Source organism: Meriones unguiculatus, chromosome 11 (genome assembly GCF_030254825.1).
Source record: "Meriones unguiculatus strain TT.TT164.6M chromosome 11, Bangor_MerUng_6.1, whole genome shotgun sequence".
Taxonomy (NCBI): domain Eukaryota; kingdom Metazoa; phylum Chordata; class Mammalia; order Rodentia; family Muridae; genus Meriones; species Meriones unguiculatus.
This window is the reverse complement of record NC_083359.1, coordinates 61,577,219-61,596,522: the sequence shown is the minus strand read 5'-3', so window position 1 is coordinate 61,596,522 and position 19,304 is coordinate 61,577,219. Positions and strand designations below refer to the sequence as shown.

The window sequence follows — 19,304 nt, the reverse complement described above, 5'->3', positions numbered from 1 at the left end:
GTCGTCTTAGAAGTTGAGTCAATATATATTTTGAAATCTCAAAGAAGTATTCCATAAAAGCTTGTTCATGAATTAGGTTTATTTATTTTACTCCATTTCATCTTCTCCTGAGAGTTCATCCAAATACAAGAAATGTTAAGTATTCAGTCTGGGCCAATATGTCATTATTTTGATCCAATAAAAGTGGATAACACAACACTGAGAGGGTTCAGGGAGATAACTGTAAACTGGGAAAATCTTCAAGATGTTGTGATGACACAATTGGTATTGACATTTAGTGAACAGTGTTCTAATGAAAAAGTAATCAGGGTGCAGAACCTACTCCAGTAAGAAAAGTCCTATCCCGTAGAGTTCCTACACGCACAGAAGCAAATTGGAGGTGGAAGGAGCATGGGGTTTCAGACAGGAAGCCAGGCTGCTCGTTCTTCACAATTGCTGGTATGTCTGAACCATCAGCAATCGATTGCACTCTACTCACTATGCTCTTCTAGAAAAGAGAAGGTTTGAACCAGGTACAATGACACAGGCCTGCTCTAACTGTTATTTCAAAGTGCTGGCGTGGAGGATTCTTTGATTACAGGAATATGAAGACAGTCTGAACAATATGACAACCCATCCCAGAAAAAAAAAAGGGGGGGGGGTTAAATTCCAGAATTACTCTGCTCACAGACAATGCAGAATCCAAATTTTGGACCTGTCATTGTCAAATCAATAATAACAAAAATGAGAACTTTTGCTTGGTTTTATATAGAATGTTTTTTTGTTTGTTTTTGTAATGATAGTAATTGAAATGCCTAAGCCACAAAAAGTATATAATAGGCCTAAGGTCAAAGGGTTTTCAATGAATTAGAAAAAAAAAATCTCAGATTAACTCTTTGGACACATGTGAGGACATAAAATAAGTGTGACTATAGATGAGTCACCCAAAGCACATTGTAAGTGGATCTCCAAACCTTCTATCAGAATTCGCTTCTCTTGTGGACATGATTAACTTACAGAACAAAGAAAACCCGATCCTGGTATGGTGTCCAATCCCAACAGAAGTCTGGTGATAGAAATCATATAATCTTTCACAAATGACTGCAATATAAACAAAATACATATATATTATGTATAGGAGATACATAGTATGAGATACATAATGAGCGCTATGAACACATAAAGATTTCTGGAAAATTATATCTAACACTGAAGTAAGCCTTGATAAAATGAGATAAATCTCAACTTTTAGAATGACCATTTGTATTTAAGTCAATGATAAGAAATATATGAAATACTTATTATTTAGAGATAATATGCATGCTGACATCTGCATGATACTAACATTTTATGAAATGTTATAAATGGCTCTAAACTGAAATAAAATGGTCAAATTAACAACTTTTAAAAATAAACATTGTAAAATTATTTCAGCCAGTCTTTTCCCTAAGATTAATCTGCCCAATAGTAAAATAAAATCTATTTTTAGACTTCTTTTATTATTTCATATTACATATAGTCCTTCCCAAACTACTCCATGTTAAAATAGAATATCTTTTGAAAAGGAAACATCACAATGAAAATAACAGTGCATAACAATTACAGTGAATAATTATGTTAGAAATTATAATAGTAATTATAATATTAGTAAGATTGTACAAATAGCATCATTAAAAGTCATCTGTAGGAGTGATGACTTGGCTGACATGCACAGTGCTCTGGGCCCAACCCCAGCATCAACACAAGAAGAAAACAATTTCTAACCGTTGAGAAGGCATAACTAACCCAAAGTCCAGAAGGATAGAAAGTATTTTCTAGAATTCACTAATGCTGATGTCCTCTATCTAAGTGTTTTTCAAAACATATAGCAAAATAAAGTTATAAGTTGTAGCTAGAAAAATTTTAGGCGAAATGAAATAATTTGCTAAAGTAGAAATCAATCTAACCCACCAAATAAGCGTGCTATAATGTAGGATGTTTCTCTCAGGTATACACATACCCATATAGACGGATATAGTATATGTCGATTGAAGCACAAAGTATAATGCTAATTCTGTCATAATTCTGATCTTAAAACATATTACAATAATTTCTTTTTCTATGTATTGTTGTGAGTGTGTGGGTACACGTGTGCCACAGAATGCCTGGGGTCCTCAGAGAACAACTTCAGAAAATGGAATTTTTTTCTTCTTCTAACATATGGGTCTCTGAGAATGAACTCAGATCTTCAAGGCTTAACCTCAGCACCTTATCAGCTGCACCATCTTGTCAGGCTTGATTCAAAAATTTTAAATTCTGATTGAGCCTTTCTGCAGAAGTCTCAACAAACAACTAACTTTCATGTCTTTTGATAACAACAAATAAAAAATCAAAACAAAGAAGGATTAAAAATGGGTCCCTACTTGTGCGGGATCATTCTATTACATAGACATAAGACTCTGTAGCTTCAGAATAGTAGCTGAGCTCTTCTCTTTGATCAATACGAATGTTCAGTTTCAACTGCTGCTCTTCAAGCATACTTTAAAAATGAGAAAGGAAAAAAGGAAGGACGGAAGGAAGGAAGAAAAACAAGGAGAAAGAGACAGAAAAGAAAGAAAAAAACTAGGTTGCAATTTTCACTTCAAGAGGTAAAGACATGCACATTTGGGGAGTGTGGGTACAGGTCACACTGCCTGGGTACAGAAGATAAATTATCTTCAAAGTTTAGTACCAGCATGAATATTGCTTCCTTGTTTGCTGTGTCACCTCTCCAGATAAGCAGATGGCTCCGGATACCCATAAGGACACACTGGGGCACTTAGCCCAGAGACCACCAGGAAAATTTCCAGGGATCTTGGTATTAGTGGAGTCAGGCAGGCAGTTGTGTAGGAGCGCAACAAATATACAATCAAAAGTGATGTAGACAATAAAATGCGAAGCTGGTCAATTTGAAACTAATGTTATGACGGAAAAAAAAAAACCCTATGAGCATATTTTTCCTAGAAATGTTTCATGATTGCATGTCTAGTCAGAGAGCAGGAAACATTATTATTAAGCAGCTGTAGTCAGAAACAAACAAACCAAAACAGACACTGATATATGGATGTTTGGATTGATGTAGATTACTGTACAAAGCAGAAACAGCAATGGTGCCTTGGCATTTATTTCTCAGCAAATATTTTTAAAAAGATGTTCATATTCACTATTAATGGTAAATGTCCCCCACCTTCATTTAGATTGCTTTTGTATATGTTCTTGTGAGTGTATGTGCATGCAAATGCCTAAGAATGTAATTTTAAGTAAATGGCTCCAGGTTGTAAAATGTTTCTTATATTTATATAAAGAGAACAAAAATCATCAGATGCTTAAGTATGTTCAGCTTAGGATGCTGAAATCTTGTTATTTTTGTTTAAAATCTGAAAAAAAAAGTACTATAAGTACTATAAGCCATGATACCTTTGGCTTTTTGTTATTTTTCTTTAAAAACTCAAGTGGTTCAGAAGTATGCTTGGAATGATTAAAAAAAAGTATATTAATAAACTTCACGGGAGACTGGTAACAAAGGAATACAAGAAATTGCATAGGCTATTTTACATTTCATTATTTTTATTGAGAGGGAGGAGAAAGAGAGGGAAAGAGAGAGACAGATAGAGAGGGCCAGACAGGCAGACAAAGACACAGACAGAGATAGTGAAAGCTAAAGAAAGCACAATGCCCTGTGAAAAACAACACAACTTTTGGGAGTCAGCTCTGTTTCTATTCTCAGTTCTGGGGAGGTAATTCAGGTCCTCGAGTGTGTGTGTGTGTGTGTGTGTGTGTGTGCACATACATACAAGTAATATATTTTTACTTATGTAATCTTTTAAATATTATTTCTCTTATCTTTGAGATAATATAATTGCAATGTTTTCTCCTTCACTTTCACTGCTTCAAACCTTTCCACATACCCCTCCCTGTTCTTTCAAATTCATGGTTGTTATATGCATTTATATCTGTGCATATAAATATATATTCCTAAATACAACCTGCTCAATCTATATACTATTCATTTTATGTATGTTTTCAGGTCTGAGTATTTGACCTCAGATCATATTTAAAATGTATTTTTGAATAAAATGTTTCATATCAGCCTTTATGTGGTTAAATGCATAGAAACATGCTAAAATGTTTCAAAATATAAAATAGCGTGAAATATAAAATAACGATTTCAAAGAAAGAAGAAAAATCACATACCTGATAAAGAAGCGTGTCCAACATACTGATGCTGAACACTCTTCCTGCAGCGAAAGGCAGTCGAAACATAAAGGCCAGGTTTGAACCTCGTTCTCGCTCTTTCTGTTCAGAATCAGAAGGAGAAGCTGTAAGCATCTGTATTTTGGGCACTGCTGTCTGAGCAATTTTTCTCAGCAAATATGAAAAAATGTTCACATTCAACTATTAATGGTAAATGTGCCCACCTTCATTTAAAATTGATTTTGTATATGTTCTTGTGAGTGTATGTGTATGTAAATGCTTAAGAATGTAATTTTAAATGTCGGCTGTAGGAAGAAGCTTCTCTGATGATGGCAGAGTAAGGCACTGATCAATGGATATCATTAGGAGTCATTTTATTTCTGTTTTTGTTTTGTTTTGTTTAGGTCGTTAGTATTTGGGTTTAGCCTAAGTACCTGGGGTATCTAGACTCAGTTTCGCGGTCAACAAGCAGTGTTGGGTATAGGTTTCATTTCATGGAGTGGGTCTTAATTGAAATCAGATATTAGTTGATTATCTACAAGTTTTGAGGTACCATTTCCCTATCGCATATTGCAGGAAAATCAGCACTTTAGATAAAAGGGTCTGTGGCTAGGTTTGTGTTTCTGTTTGATTTTCTTTCACAACCTTTCTGAATCTACTGGAACATCTCATAATCCAGAATGTTAACCTCTTCATGTGCAAACATTTATTCCTGCTGCAATAGATGACATAATAAAACAAACAAAATAAAAGTAGTTCACTTAAATATAAACAGTGGTCAACGTTACATAGGCTTATCATGATGTTAAGATTTGCTTTTAGATATCCTGAGATATGAGAATAACTATGCATGTACGAGCCTGGGCTGTGCTGGAATGTTCATGCTACTCTAGATTAATGTGTTGTAGTTCTAACTGCCGAGGTTATCACATTGCAGGGTTGAGTCCTGAGGAACTGATTTCATCATATCACAGAGGCAGAGTTCTCATGAAACGGGTCAGTGCCCTAAGAACCAAGGTCCTTCTATCATGTGCCAGCTTTGATATAAAATGTGTGCCTTCACCGTTCACAGCTCAGGTAAAGTAAATATAAATATCACACCCCATCATCTTAGTTTACTTTCCGGTCGGTCTCACTTTCTCTCAAAAACACACATACTTACGAGAAGCTCCTTTACATTTCCAAATGAAATTTGATGTGAATATAAGTTATGCGTGTATATTATGATTTGCAGTAATTTCTTTAAACATAACTCTATTGTTATTTAGATGCAGACCATACTGTTTTACAGAAGCCCTTGCCAACAGCTTAGTGGATCAAAACAAAGTACTATTGTCTTCTTTTTAAGATACAGAAAAGAAGAGAGTAAATGTTACATGTATTAACAACTTAAAGAGGCATCTTAAGAAAGTTAACCTTGTATTCACCAGACACTAAAGCATTATTTCAAAAACTTTGTTTCTTCACTGCAAGCTTTACTAGCACAAACTGAAACAGCTATGAAAATTAGAAATATACTTCTTACAAAACCTGATGTAAGGCACATTTTAATGTAGCAAATTTTGGGGATCTCAAAGAGAAAGAGACCTTTATTTCCTCCTTTTTAAAAGAGTGAGTGAGAGGCTATTCTGAATGGTCATGATCACAAAACAAATACAAGGATGTCCTGAAATGATTCTATATGTCCATGGGATGTAAACTGCTATAACCACTATGGAATCAGTGTTGTGGTTTCTGGCACAGTGAAAATCTAAGGTGCTTCTGTTCCATGTCTCATTCCCAAAAGACTCTAAGTGAACATACCAGAGAGATAGTTGCTCTTCTCTGTTCATAGCTTTGTGGTTCATAATAAAAACAGAAGCATTCGGGGATGTTTATTAGAATGTGTGTGGATAAAGAACATGATTCCAAATCAGAGCATTTCCTACCCCTTCACTTACGCATGTAGGAGCCTGGGCTGGGCTGGAATGCTCTTGCTGCTCTAGATTGATGTTTTGTAGTCCTAACTGCCAGGGTTATCGCATTGCAGGGTTGAGTTCTGAGGAACTGATTTCATCATATCACAGAGGCAGAGTTCTCATGAAAGGGATCAGTGTCCTAAGAACCAAACACCTTGTACCATGTGCCAGCCTTGAACTAAATGTGTGCCTTCACCATTCACGTCATCAGTAAACACCTTAACCTGGGACTCGCGCTCCTCTGTATCTGAGAGCAAGAAAGACACACCAGTAAATAACTGAACTTGGATCTGCCTTTTATGTGGGATTTCTAATCAAAGGCCCTGTGCTACTTTTATGTTTAACCATAAATCCATGAGTTTTAACCTGAATGCCACTGTGCAAATTTACCTCCTAAACTCTGTCACACAGGATACCCACCTGGTTAGTAAATCTTAATCAAAGGGGCCTAATTTATCAATGAAAGAATGTCATGACCTCCCTAACTTGCATATCTATCAAGTTTCCAAAATCTACCACCAGTAGTGTGTTCTTTTACTTCTTCTGATAAATTCTACTGCTTTGACACTCAAACCTGACATTTTTCTACCACAAATCTTTGTTATACCCAGACAGCCTCACTGCTAATTAGTCTCCTCCTTCCTGGTAACTCATTTTTTTGTTTATAAATTGAGTCCATTTGCCCTATAATTAGGTTTTCTAGACATGCCTGAAGAAAAGAGAACCAGAAATTCTGTGACTAAGAAAAAAAGTTTCTTATTTACAGAATCAGAAATGTTTTAACTTTCAGAATGTGTTATCAAAGCCACTTTAAATCTGCCAACAGCTTAGTGGATCAGTGTAGATGATCTCAGAAATTTAATCCTGCTGGACTATTTTCTGCCAGAGATATATTTTTCTAAACCCAAGAAATTTCCTCTCACTTAAACAAACAAAAACTTTTTAATACAGAAATGTTTAATACCCCAAGGTGGGTATCACCTTCACATGATTCTTCAGTTCATGTTATTTAAAGCACTTTTCCAAATTTTAAGATTGGTAGAGATTTTCATCTGGTAAAAATGACAAACTGGTAGTGAACCGTGGCTTGGCGTGGTGCATATATGTTGACAGAAACATATATTAGGGTTTGAGTGAAGTGATGTTCCTCAGCTACTGTGTAACCTCAAGGATTATGCTTAATGTCCCTCTTCCTGGTTCTTTACAAGTGAAGTGGGATTGTATTGGCATCCACATCTCATTTCGATTGCAATAAATAAAATAGCTACAATATTATACATAGTAACCACTTAGAAAATGTTATATTCTCTGATCATTACTCCTTTTAATAGTTAACATATTATTTATATGAATGAACTTAGAGAATGAACAACTTTTTTTCCTGTAATGTGCCTTCCTATGTTTTTCTGCACTTGTTTGGCTGGTATTGTAACACAACTATAACTTTCCCACAGAGGCCTTTCTGTCACCTTAGAGCAGGCCTTCCACAATTACTCTTAAAAATGACCTTCAACTGCTAGCATTATACAGGTGAAATCTATAATTCCTTACTTCCTTTTGAACGTTGTTTATTGATTTTATGTCTCCACTAGACTCTGTGTCCCATGAGACCGTCCACCATGCAATTGCTACAGGCTACTTACAATCAAGTCAGAAACAACATGTGGCCTTACAGGTAGGCAATGAAATTTATTCGAGCACATTATTCTACTTTTGGTAACCTCACACATCAAAAATTTACTGAAGATATTAACGGTTGTAACATTCATGAGCTGGAAATAAGAAATTTTTAGAACATAAGGGATATGCAACTCGTCTCACTGGAGTTACTTAATGGAGGTCTGAAAACATGAAGGAGTATACTGTTAATTTCTGTTACAATGTAACCTTTCTTTAGTATCGTTTGTTTTTGTATTTTATAAGACATACTCATTATTTTTACTATTGCTTCTCTAACACTAACAGACATTATAATCCTCTTAAAAACTTATCTGTGGTTCATGAACCTACTTTCTTGGCTTTGCTCCAGATGAGTGACTTTCAGATCTGCTTTCTTTGAGAGATGCCTTTGGCTGATAAATGTAACTACCATCCCTCCTTAAAGAAGGTTCTCTAAGCAAATACACCATCACAGTAAACTGCAAGGTAGAGATACTGGTGATACCAACCCCAACTGGCTCTGAGAACATCACAAAAACACGGGAGGAATGATTGCAAGAGACAGAATATCAGGAAGTCTGCTGTGAAACTGTCTCTCCTAGAAAAGGCAGTATAAAAGCCAAAGAATATGGGTCTGGGGGGGCCTTGCAGATACTGATGCACTAACCAAGGACCATGCATAGAGAGAACCTAGACCCCCTTCTCAGATGCAGCTTATGGGCAGCTCAGTCTCCAGGTGGGTCCCCAAGTAAGAGGAGCAGGGGCTGCCTCTATCATAAACTCAGTTGCCTGATCTTTGATCATTTTCCCCTGGTGGTATGATCTTGCCAGACCCCGGAAGAAGAGGATCCAGGCAGTCCTGATGAGACTTGATATGCTAGGGTCAGTTGGCAGGGGAGGAAGACTCCCCCTTTCAGTGGACTAGGGAGAGAGGATGGAAGTGAAGAGGGAAGGAAGGATGGGATTGGGAGGAGATGAGGAGGGGGCTCCAATCGGGATACAAAGTGAATACATTGCAAATAATAAAACCAAGGACCATGCATGGATATAACCTAGAACCCCTGCTCAGACATAGCCCATTGCAGCTCAGTATCCAAGTGGGTCCATAGTAAGGGGAACAGGGACTGTCCCTGACATGAACTCAGTGGCTAGCTCTTTGACCTCCCCACCCTCCATGGGAGGAGCAGCCTAGCTAAGCCATAGAGGAGGACATTGCAACCAGTCCTGGTGAGACCTGATAAACTACGGTCAGACGGAAGTGGAGGAGGACCTCCCCTATCAGTGAATTTAGAGAGGGGCAAGGGGACTTGGATAGGGCATGGGAGGATATGAGGGAGTGTGGGATTGGGAGGGAATGAGCGAGGGGGTTACAGCTAGGATACAAAGTAAATAAACTGTAATTAATATAAAATAAAAATAAAAAAACTAATTTAAGAAAGAAATGACAGTATAAATAAGAGCATAACAATGGCAATATTAGTATGATAGACATGCTAATGTGAAAGGAGGAAAATTTGATTGGATCTCACCCCTAGAAAAAGAGCTAGAGTTAAGTAATGATTCTTGAAAGGGAAAGAATTACCTTTTCTTTGTTATCCAATACAGAGTGCTTAGCTTGCACCCCTATAAAAACAAATAACAAAAATGGACTCTGCAGGTTTTCTTAATCTATTTGTGCATACTACGCTTACATGTGTATGTATGTATGTATGTATATATGTATTTTGTAACAATAATAATAAAGAAAAAAAGGACTGTCAATTTTAGAGGGGGAGAGGGAAATATGAAAGAGGGTGCAGAAGGGTCCAGAGGGATGAGCGTAAAGGAGATATGTGAACTAATTCTATTTTCATTATAACATTTAAGGAACAAATGAACCAAAAATATACTCATAGAAATGGGGATATAGCTCAGGAGCAGAGCACTTGCGTATTGCACAGAGGGCCTTCAGTTCCATTCCACACTACGCAAGAAGGTTTTTATTCAAACAGAATTCTGTATCCAAGTAAAACTTCATTGGTAATTTTTTTATTCTCTTGACAAGCATTTATCTAAAGTACTTAAAAGAATTATGTGATACTTAAATCATTTAAGGTGATTTAAGGCATTAGCTCATACCTCTCTTTCAAGTAGATCTGTGATCACATACAAGTTCCTTTCTTGGAACAAGAAATTTAATTCTGGCAGATATTTTGTTTGCTTTGTGGCCATCCAATACCATATGGAATGAGCTGACAAATTTTTGGATGTAATTGAAGAGTGTGGGAGGCAAAGCAAATCAAGACTCATTGGAACAAATTATTGGCTTCAGTGGAAGTCTCTCTTAAATACAATTCCTTTGAATTTCTTCATTTCCCTCTAATATCTGACAACAGAGCTCCTACCTCTAGTAGCTGTTCTTAAAATTTACATGCACAATATCTCCTAAAGTATTTGTTCTGAAACATTTGTAACCCTAAGAATCTGCCTTATTTTTGACATCAGTATCACATTATAGATGTCTCTTTGACTCTAAATTAATTTCTTCAACCAGTCCTCTTTGTAGACAATCTTTTATGGAGTTCAAAAGAAATCTTGTGGCTAAACTGTGTCACCCTCTGTCTGTCTGTCTGTCTGTCTGTCTCTTTTCCCATGTGCTTCTTTGTTTGGAGACATAGTTAAGCAAGTAAAAGCACCTGCCATGATCCTAATGACCCAAGTTCAATCCCTCAGTTACCAATTGTATAAGAAGGGAACTGACTACCATAAGTTGTCTTCTGACCAACACTCATACTTGTGCATACATATACACATCAATATGCATAATTTAGGCACACACATATGTATACATCTTTATTCACATAGCACCAGCTGTACAATACATAATGCAATATTGATATTCTATAAAATAATTAAATATATCACTTATTTACCAAAGTCATGCTGGTCTTGGGGTTTTATTTTTCCCAAGAATTCTCTGTTTTCATCATCATCATCACCCTGCCAGGCTTTTATTATCTTTTTTTTTCCTGATTAATGGAGACTACTGATAATACTCTTTTACTTTATAGTGCTACTTTTTGATAAGTACAGAACTGTCACATCAACTTTATGAAATCATAAATCTGGTGGAGTTATCTTCACCATGCCCTTAGACATGCTGCAACTTGGATATTAGTCATATAATATAGGCTAAACATACTAATATCTACAGTCTTAAAGAAGCTAAACAACAAGGAGGAGGCTTGTTGTTTAGGGAACAACTAGGGAAGAGGCTTAATCCTCATTCAGAAGGACAAACGCGATAGATAACGGAAGTGGGCAAAGACAGGGAACAGAAGAGGAGCCTTCCATGAAGTACCTCTGAAAGACTCTACCCAGGAGGGTATCGAAGCAAATGCTGAGACTCATAGCCAAACTCTGGGCAGAGTACAGGGAATCTTATGAAAGAAGGGAAAAATAGAAAGACCTGGAGGGGCAGGAACTCCACAAGGAGACCAATAGAGCCAAGAATTCTGGGCCCATGGGGTCCTTCAGAGACTGATGAATCAACCAAGGACCATGCATGAAGAGGACATAGATCCCCTGATCAAATGTAGCCCATGGGCAGCTCAGTCTTCATGGGGGTGCCTTAGTAAGGTGAGCAAGGGCAGTCTCTGGTATGAACTCAGTTGCCTACTCTTTGACCACCTCCTCTTAGTGAGGTGGCCTTAGTAGGCCACAGAGAAAGAAGATCCAGACAGTCCTGATGAGACATGAAAGGCTAGGGTCAGACAGTAAGGGAGGAGGTCATTGGCATTGACCTCCTCAATGGGATGGGCATGGGGGGGGAGAAAGAGAAGGTGGTACCAGTATAAGATGAAGGAGGGGGCATTACCTGAGATTCAAAATGAATAAATTGTAATAATAATAAAGAAATAAATAAATATATCATTAAAGAAAGAAGAAAAGAAAGAAAAAGAATGTTCAAAGGCCAGTGTTTGAACCACCAATGTCTGCTTCCTCTGGTCTTTCCAGCTTGTCTGACTAGGACTTTTCAGTAAGAAATACTAAGGAATCAAGTAGTTATGTGGTTAAACACTAAAATTTCATTCCCTGTATGGGTTCCAGCAGACCACGGAGAATATTCTTGTCTTATAGAACACATTGCTTTCCACGGCCTCCTGTGAGCTCTCCTTGTTGTCTAAAATTTCTCTGATGTTCCCTAACTCTGAAAAGCCCTCACAGAGATGCTATTCTGCTATGTGTGAATAGTTCAGCATTCAACATTTGCTGCCTTTGTGTCATGAACTCTTTTAAAGGAAAATGAACCAAAGAGCCTGCAGCACTCCTTTTGCCCTATTTGCTTTAAATATCTCAGCAAATAAAGTCTTGAACAATTGATTCAATCCTAATGAGAATACATGTTATGATAACTGTTTCCTCTAGACAGAAGAAGATATATTAATACACTGAACTCTAGTGTATCAGGGCTGCTTTACTGCATAGGACAGGTAAAATTAGTTAACAATCCATCATATATATTTTACCTATACCTGTCTTAAAAAGCTAATATATCATGGCTAGAAGTTATAAGTAAGAGGGAATCAATTCAGATATAAGATACAGAGAAGTCCCATTTGGACTACATGAATTTATGGAAGCTTACTAAGTTTTCAACATTTAACATAAAACCTAGTGCCTATTTATTATAACTCTGGGCATTACAGGTTAACAATTGGTCAATACTAAAAGCATTTGATCTCTTCTAGATTTATCTTTTTCTGCATATGATTCACAGAAGAATGAGACTTGCCTGAGCCCCAAACTTCTAATTTTCCACATCAGAAGGCAAAACAGTAAGTTAGTCACAATATCTATAAATGTGACTTGTATAAATAAAAATTATATCACAAACTTACTTTTAAAAGTAACGTGTATTTAGATATTGCATGTTAAATTATAAGGAAAACGAACACTTTGAATGGAGTACGTGTTTCATGGCTTAGGACAAAATTCCTAGAACTGAGAAACAGAACTGTTGAAAGTTTGGACTAAAGCAGGCCTCTAGAGTAAAATTATGCTGGATGAGGAACTTCAAATCTACAGTAATTCATAGTTCCACAGGAGAATCAGGGTAGCAGTGACATGTAATGTCAGCATGCATTAGTGGACTAAGGAAAATGGGGATGATGTCATGTATCAAATGACAGAAAAAAATGTGCTTATCAATGAAATGATTGCTAATGATATTCTGCTATACACATAATGAATCAGTGCCTAGCCCAATTGCCATCAGAGAGGCATTGTCCAACTGAGAGGAGCAGATGAAGAGACTCACAGCCAAACACTAGATAAAACCAGGGGAAACCCAAAGAAGAGAGGGAGGAAGGATTCTAGGAGCCAGAGGAGTCAAGGACACCGTGAGAACATAACCCAAAGAATTACCTAACCGGGGATTATAGGGGATCACAGAGACTAGATAATAATCTTGAATGGGTGGAAGCTAGGTCCTTTGCATGTAGATTATGGCTGTGTAGCTTGGTGTTCTTGTGGTACCCCTAACAGCAGTAGCAGGGGGTCTCTCTGACTCTTCTGCCCATGCTTGAGACCCCTTTACTCCTACTGGGTTGCCTTGTCCAACTTTGATATAAGGGTATGAGTCCAGTTTTAGTGTAATTTGTTATGATGTGTTTGGTGATATCCCTGGTGGGCTTGTTCATTTTTTCTTTTTTCCTTCCTTCCTTCCTCTTTCCTTCCTTCCTTCCTCTCTTTTCTTTTAATAAGTAACAGAGGAGGAGTTTAGGAAAGGTGTGGGGAGACAGCTTGCAGGAGTGGAGTGAGGAAATGCAGTTAGAATGTGATGTACATAAAGAATAAAAATTTTAAATAAATAATTAAATAATTAAAAGAGAAATTTGTCTGGTAAACAGAAAAAAGGAATACATCATTTCATCTATGCAAACTTTATTATTTATAGTACCAGAATCCGATTTTATTTCTTTACTGTTGTGAAAATTTATCATTCACTTTGGAAGATATCTGGTAAAACCCCTGCCTGTGGACCACAAACACTCCCCAACACCCACCAAGACTACCGTCCAAAAGCCCCTTCCTTCCTTCTTACCCTATTCCACCCTTATATCCAGTGGAGTTGCATGCTTTGCCAGAGGCTACACTGGCACCCAGATACCCAGGGAAGTGACCTTCCTCAAGAACCAGCTATATCACTGCTGAGTATATAATCAATGGAAGCTCCATTCTATCATGAGGGCACTTGTGCAAGTATTCATAACAATTTTTTCTTATAATAACTAGAAACTAGTTATGATGACAACAACCTAGATGACACTCAACTAATGAAAGGATAAAGAAAACATGGTATGTTTACACAATTATTTCTCAGCTGGTTTTTTTTAATGAAATTTGCAGAAAAATGGATGAAACAAACAAACAAAAAAAGAAATCGTCCAGAGTGAGATAACCCAGAATCAGAAAAATAAAAACTGTCTGTACTCTCTTAAAAGTGGATATTAGCTGTAAAGTAAAGGATAACCATGCTACAATCCAGCGACCCAGTTAGGCTAAGTAACAAGAAGGACTCAAGGTGACACATGGTCTTCCTCAGAAGGGGAAATATAATAGATCTTGTGGGTGGAATAGGAGCAGGTGGGGATGGGAATAAGAGGGATGGGGGTGGCAGAAGAGAGTTCTAGAAGAGACAACAGGAATTAAAGGGGCAAGGTAGGAAAAATGCAATGCAAACTCCCAGAAATCCATGAAAGTGACCCTTGCCAAGATTCCTAGCAATGGGGGATATGGAGCTTGAACTGAATATCTGTAAACAGGCAAGTCTTCCAGTGGGAGGACTGAGACACCAACCCAGCCACAAAAACTTTGATCAACAATTTGTCCTGCCTGTAAGATGTGCTGAGGTAAAAGTGCTCAACCAATGACTGGTCAAACTTGAGACCCAAGCCACTAGAGAGAGCCTACACCTGACACTGTCTGGAATGACAGGAACAAGAGCCTGGATAGCCCATAGACTTAGGATAGAACCAAACAAGAACAACAAGAAAGGTCAATGAAATGATTTCTAATGATAGTCTGCTTTACTAGTAGACAGGAGCCTAGCAAAGTCATCACAGCTGCTTTCTCCAGTAACTGATGGAAACAGATGCAAAAACCCACTTCTAAACATTAGGGGATGGGGGAAGCTCAAAGAATCCTGCAGAAGAAAGGGAAGAATTGTAGGAGCCAAAGGAGGAGCCAAAGCTCCTCCATGTTCTTAAAGAACATGGTCCACAGAATAAACTAGCTCAAAAGGGATCAGAGACTGAAGAGAGAATCAGGAGGCCTATCCAGCTCAACTAGGTCTTCTGCAAATATGTTATGGTTGTGCAGCTTGGTGTTCTTGTGGGACCACTAACACTGGGAACAGGACTTATCACTGACTCTTTTACTTGATATTGGAACCCATTTCCTCCTACTGACTTGACTAGTCCAGCCTTAATATGAGTGTATATATCTAGACTTCTTGTATGTAACTGGATATAACATGTTTAGTTGCTATCCCTGGGAGGCTTGCACTTTTCAGAAGGTGTTAGTGTTTTATTGCTGGGAAGATAAACCATGACTGAGGCAACTCTTTTTTTTTTTTTTTAATGTGATCAGTTCATTTATTTGTAAGACATTGAGGACTAGCTGTCTTTTGTTTTGTTTTTCATTACAAAAATTACTTTTTTGTATCCCCCCTGTGGTTCCCTCCCTCCTCCTGTCCCAATCCCTCCCTTCCTCCACCCTCTGCATGCATGCCCCTCCCCAAATCCATTGATAGGGGAGGTCTTCCTCTCCTTCCTTCTGATCCTAATCAATTAAGTCTCATCAGGAGTGGCTGCAGTGTCTTCTTCTGTGTCCTGGTAATGCTGCTTCCCCCTCAGGGGGAGGTAATTAAAGAGCAGGCCAATCAGTTCAAGTCAGAGACAGTCCCTGTTCCTATTACAATGGAACCCACTTGGATACTGAACTGCCATGGGCTACATCTGTGCAGGGGTCTGGAAAAGATCATCCTGAGTGAGCTATTCCAGAAGCAGAAAGATGCACATGGATACTCACTCATATAGACATATAATATAGGATAAACGTAATAAAATCTGTATACCTAAATCAACTAATCAAGAGGGAGGACTCTTGCGAAAATGCTCAATTTCTATCCAGAAAGCAAAGAGGATGGACATCAGAAGAAAAGAGGGAACAAGTCAGAAGCCTGACACAGAGGACCTCTGAAAGGCTCTGCCCTGCAGTCTATCAATGCAGATGCTGAGACTTTGGGCAACCTTTGGGCAGAGTGCAGGGAATCTTAGGAAAGAAGTGGGAAACAGTAAGATCTGGAGAAGACAGGAATTCCACAGAACCAAAAAATCTGAGCACAGGGGTCTTTCCTGAGACTGATACTCCAACCAAGGACTATGCATAGAGGCTACTCTTATAAAGAAAATGCTTAATTGGGGCTGGCTTACAAGTTCAGACCATTATCATCATGGTGGGAAACATGGTAGCAACCAGGCAGCCATGGTGCTGGGGAAGGATCTGAGAATTTTACATCTTGATCCACAGGCAGTAGGAGACTGGGTGCCACACTGGGTGTAAGGTAAGCACAGGAAACCTCAGAGCCCTCTCCCACACCTACTCCAACAAGGTCACACCTCCTAGTAGTGCCACTCCCCATGGACCAAGCATTCAAATATACTGAGTCTATAGGGCCATATCTATACCACACTTTACTTTGGCCTCCATAGGCTTGTAGCCATAACACATAGAAAATGCATCCATTTCCTGCAAAATCCATCTGCAAAAATCCCCATTGTCTGTCAGTCTCAAAAATGTTTAAAAGTCCAAAGTTCAGAGTCTCTTGATATTCATACAGTCTCTTAACTGCAATCCTCTGTAATATTAAAATCAAAACAGATCACATACTTCCATCATCAAATGGCACAAGATCTATATTACTATTCCAAAACATAGGTAAGAGAGCATGGTGAGGAAATACTAGACCAAAGCAAGACCAACAATCTGCTGGGTAAACTCCAAACTCTGCATCTCCAAGTCTGATGTCAAACGTTCTTCAGACCTCCAACTCCTTTCAGCTTTGTTGACTGCAACACACTTCTTTCGCTCGGGCTAGTTCCACCCCCGACCCTCACCCCTGTAAGCAGCTTTCCTTGGCAGGTATCCCACGTGTCTGGTATCTCTAACATCTTGGGGTCTGCAAGGTAATGCAGACTTCGTCTTCACAGCACATTCTGGCCTTTCTAGGCCTCCATGCAGGGATACCCTTGCTACACAGCTGGCCTCAGCAGCTTTCCTTTGTCATGGAGGGAGATTCCATAGCCCCGCTCTTCTAGCCACCAGAAGCAGGTGGCTGAAACTGCCAAGTTCTGCTGCTTGCTTGGGCTGGAACATGGCCCCACTGTTAAATTACATCTTCACCAGTTTTCTGTTTTCAATGGTTTCCTTCATTGACTACACTTGGCTGTTCTGGAACTTGCTCTGTAGAGGAAGCTGGCTTTGAACTCAGAGATCTGCATACCTTTGATTCCTGAGTGCTGGGATTAAAGGCGTGTACCACTAGGCCTAGACTTAAGTTTTTCTTTAATTCGTTTTCTCTAGAAGGAAGATTGGCTGTGTGAGATCTTGCCCTTGGGTCACCACTTCCTAATTTCATTTAATATCTTTAATCTGTTTATATCCTTAAACACAGGATTTATCTCCATTCCACTTTCTGGTGCCCCTTTTCTCTTTGGACCATACATTTTGTATTTTTCCTTTTTCACCTTGCTCTTTTTCATCAAAACACTTGTATAGGAGTTAATAGTAATTACCATATGATAGAATCTGTACTCTGTTATTTTGAGGTTTGCTTTGCCAATGCAATTAATCCAAAATTCTTCACTTTAGCCTCAGACAAATATTTCTGACAACAGTAAAAAGCAGCCAAATTCATTGGCAAAATATTACAAGAACAGTTTCAAAACTTCATACTAACATTATTCTCTTCTGAAACCACCTTAGCCAGGTCCCCACTGTTCAAATCACCCTCAGAACAACTGTCTTCCGTGTTCCCAGTAGAAGGGCCTATTCCCCACATAAAGCATCCAACTGCTTTTCTAATCCATAGTCCCAAATAAATACATGGGCAGCCCTACCACAGCAATACTGCATCCCTAACAGCAGCTTGTCTCAGGGTTTTATTGCTGTGAAGAGATACCAACTCTTATAAAAAAAATACTTAATTGGGGCTGGCTTACAGTTTCAGAGGTTTAGTCTATTATCATTATGATGGGAAGCATGGTAGCATCCAGGCAGTCATGGTGCTGGAGAAGGACCTGAGAGTTCTACATCTTGATCTATTGACAGCAGAAGACTGGGTCCCACCCTGCATGTACCCTGAGTAAGGAGACCTCAAAGCCTAACTTCCCCTCCCCCACAGTGATACACTTCCTCCAACAAGGCCATGCCTACCCCAACAATGCCACACCTCTCTATGGGCCAAGCTTTCAAACACGTGAGTCTATGGGGGGTGCATTCCTATTCAAATCACCACAGAAAGGAAACAGAGGACTAGATCTGGAAAAGCAGGGAGGAGGGCAGGAGAGGCTGAGAGGAGAGAAGGGAGGGGAAAATAGGGTAGGGATGGAACATGTGAGCAAAGAGTAAATAAAAACAAAAAAAATAATGATTTTGGTTTAATATGGAAATACAAATCTACCCACACACTATGTATGGTTGTTCAAAAGTTGCAATTCACAAGAGCATTACAATTTTAAAATATCAGGAAGCCCGAAAGCAAAACAGCTTGCAAAGTGCCTTGCATCACAGAGAAGAGATGATGAATGAGAGCACTAGAATTTTTACAGATAAAGTTTATAATTCCCAGTGGCAGGAGAAACAGGAACAGCTAAGGAAATAATATGGACATAAAAATTAAAGTAATAACTTCACTTATTTTATTTATAACATTAGTGTAAATAAATATGTGATTTTGAGTGAAAAAAAGACAGTATGTGAGAAAGCAAGAGATCACCTTACTCAAGTTAGCCATTTTTTAACCATTTTACAAATGAACTAGCATTAAGTAAGCAATACAATGAAATCAAATACACTATTCATTAATGCAAAAACTAATGTAGTAGGAGGTGGTGATTGTAGGCATAAGGACACCACAGTGCAAGTGGAGGTCAGAGAATAACTATGGAATGAGTTCCCTTCTTACGTCTTAAGTTCTTAGACTCAAAATCAGGTCATCAGGCCCATAACAGCAAGTGATTTATATTCCACTATGCTATCCCATTAGGCCTACAGATAATATTTAATATCTAAATTTTAGAGGATAAAATATGTATAGTTCTTATTAAAGTTATAAAACAAGGTGAATTACCAAGGTCTACTGTGAATTGAAAGACTAACAGGACTAAATATGAATGACTCCTTGTCACGTATAAACCATATTGCTGTTGTGAAGTGACCTCTGAAAGATTA

At 38.2% G+C, this 19,304-nt stretch overlaps 1 protein-coding gene across 2 annotated transcripts in view; it reads right to left on the bottom strand.

The window, feature by feature from the left end:
* Positions 1–19,304, bottom strand: part of Kcnt2 (potassium sodium-activated channel subfamily T member 2) — a 383,380-nt gene that overhangs the window by 40,757 nt on the left and 323,319 nt on the right. For both annotated transcript variants that reach the window (XM_060364407.1, XM_060364409.1), the window contains 2 exons: positions 4,192–4,293; positions 997–1,080 (listed from right to left, as the gene is read on the bottom strand). In XM_060364407.1, coding sequence (XP_060220390.1) covers positions 997–1,080; positions 4,192–4,293 — 186 coding nt within the window. The remainder of the gene's footprint in view (positions 1–996; positions 1,081–4,191; positions 4,294–19,304) is intronic.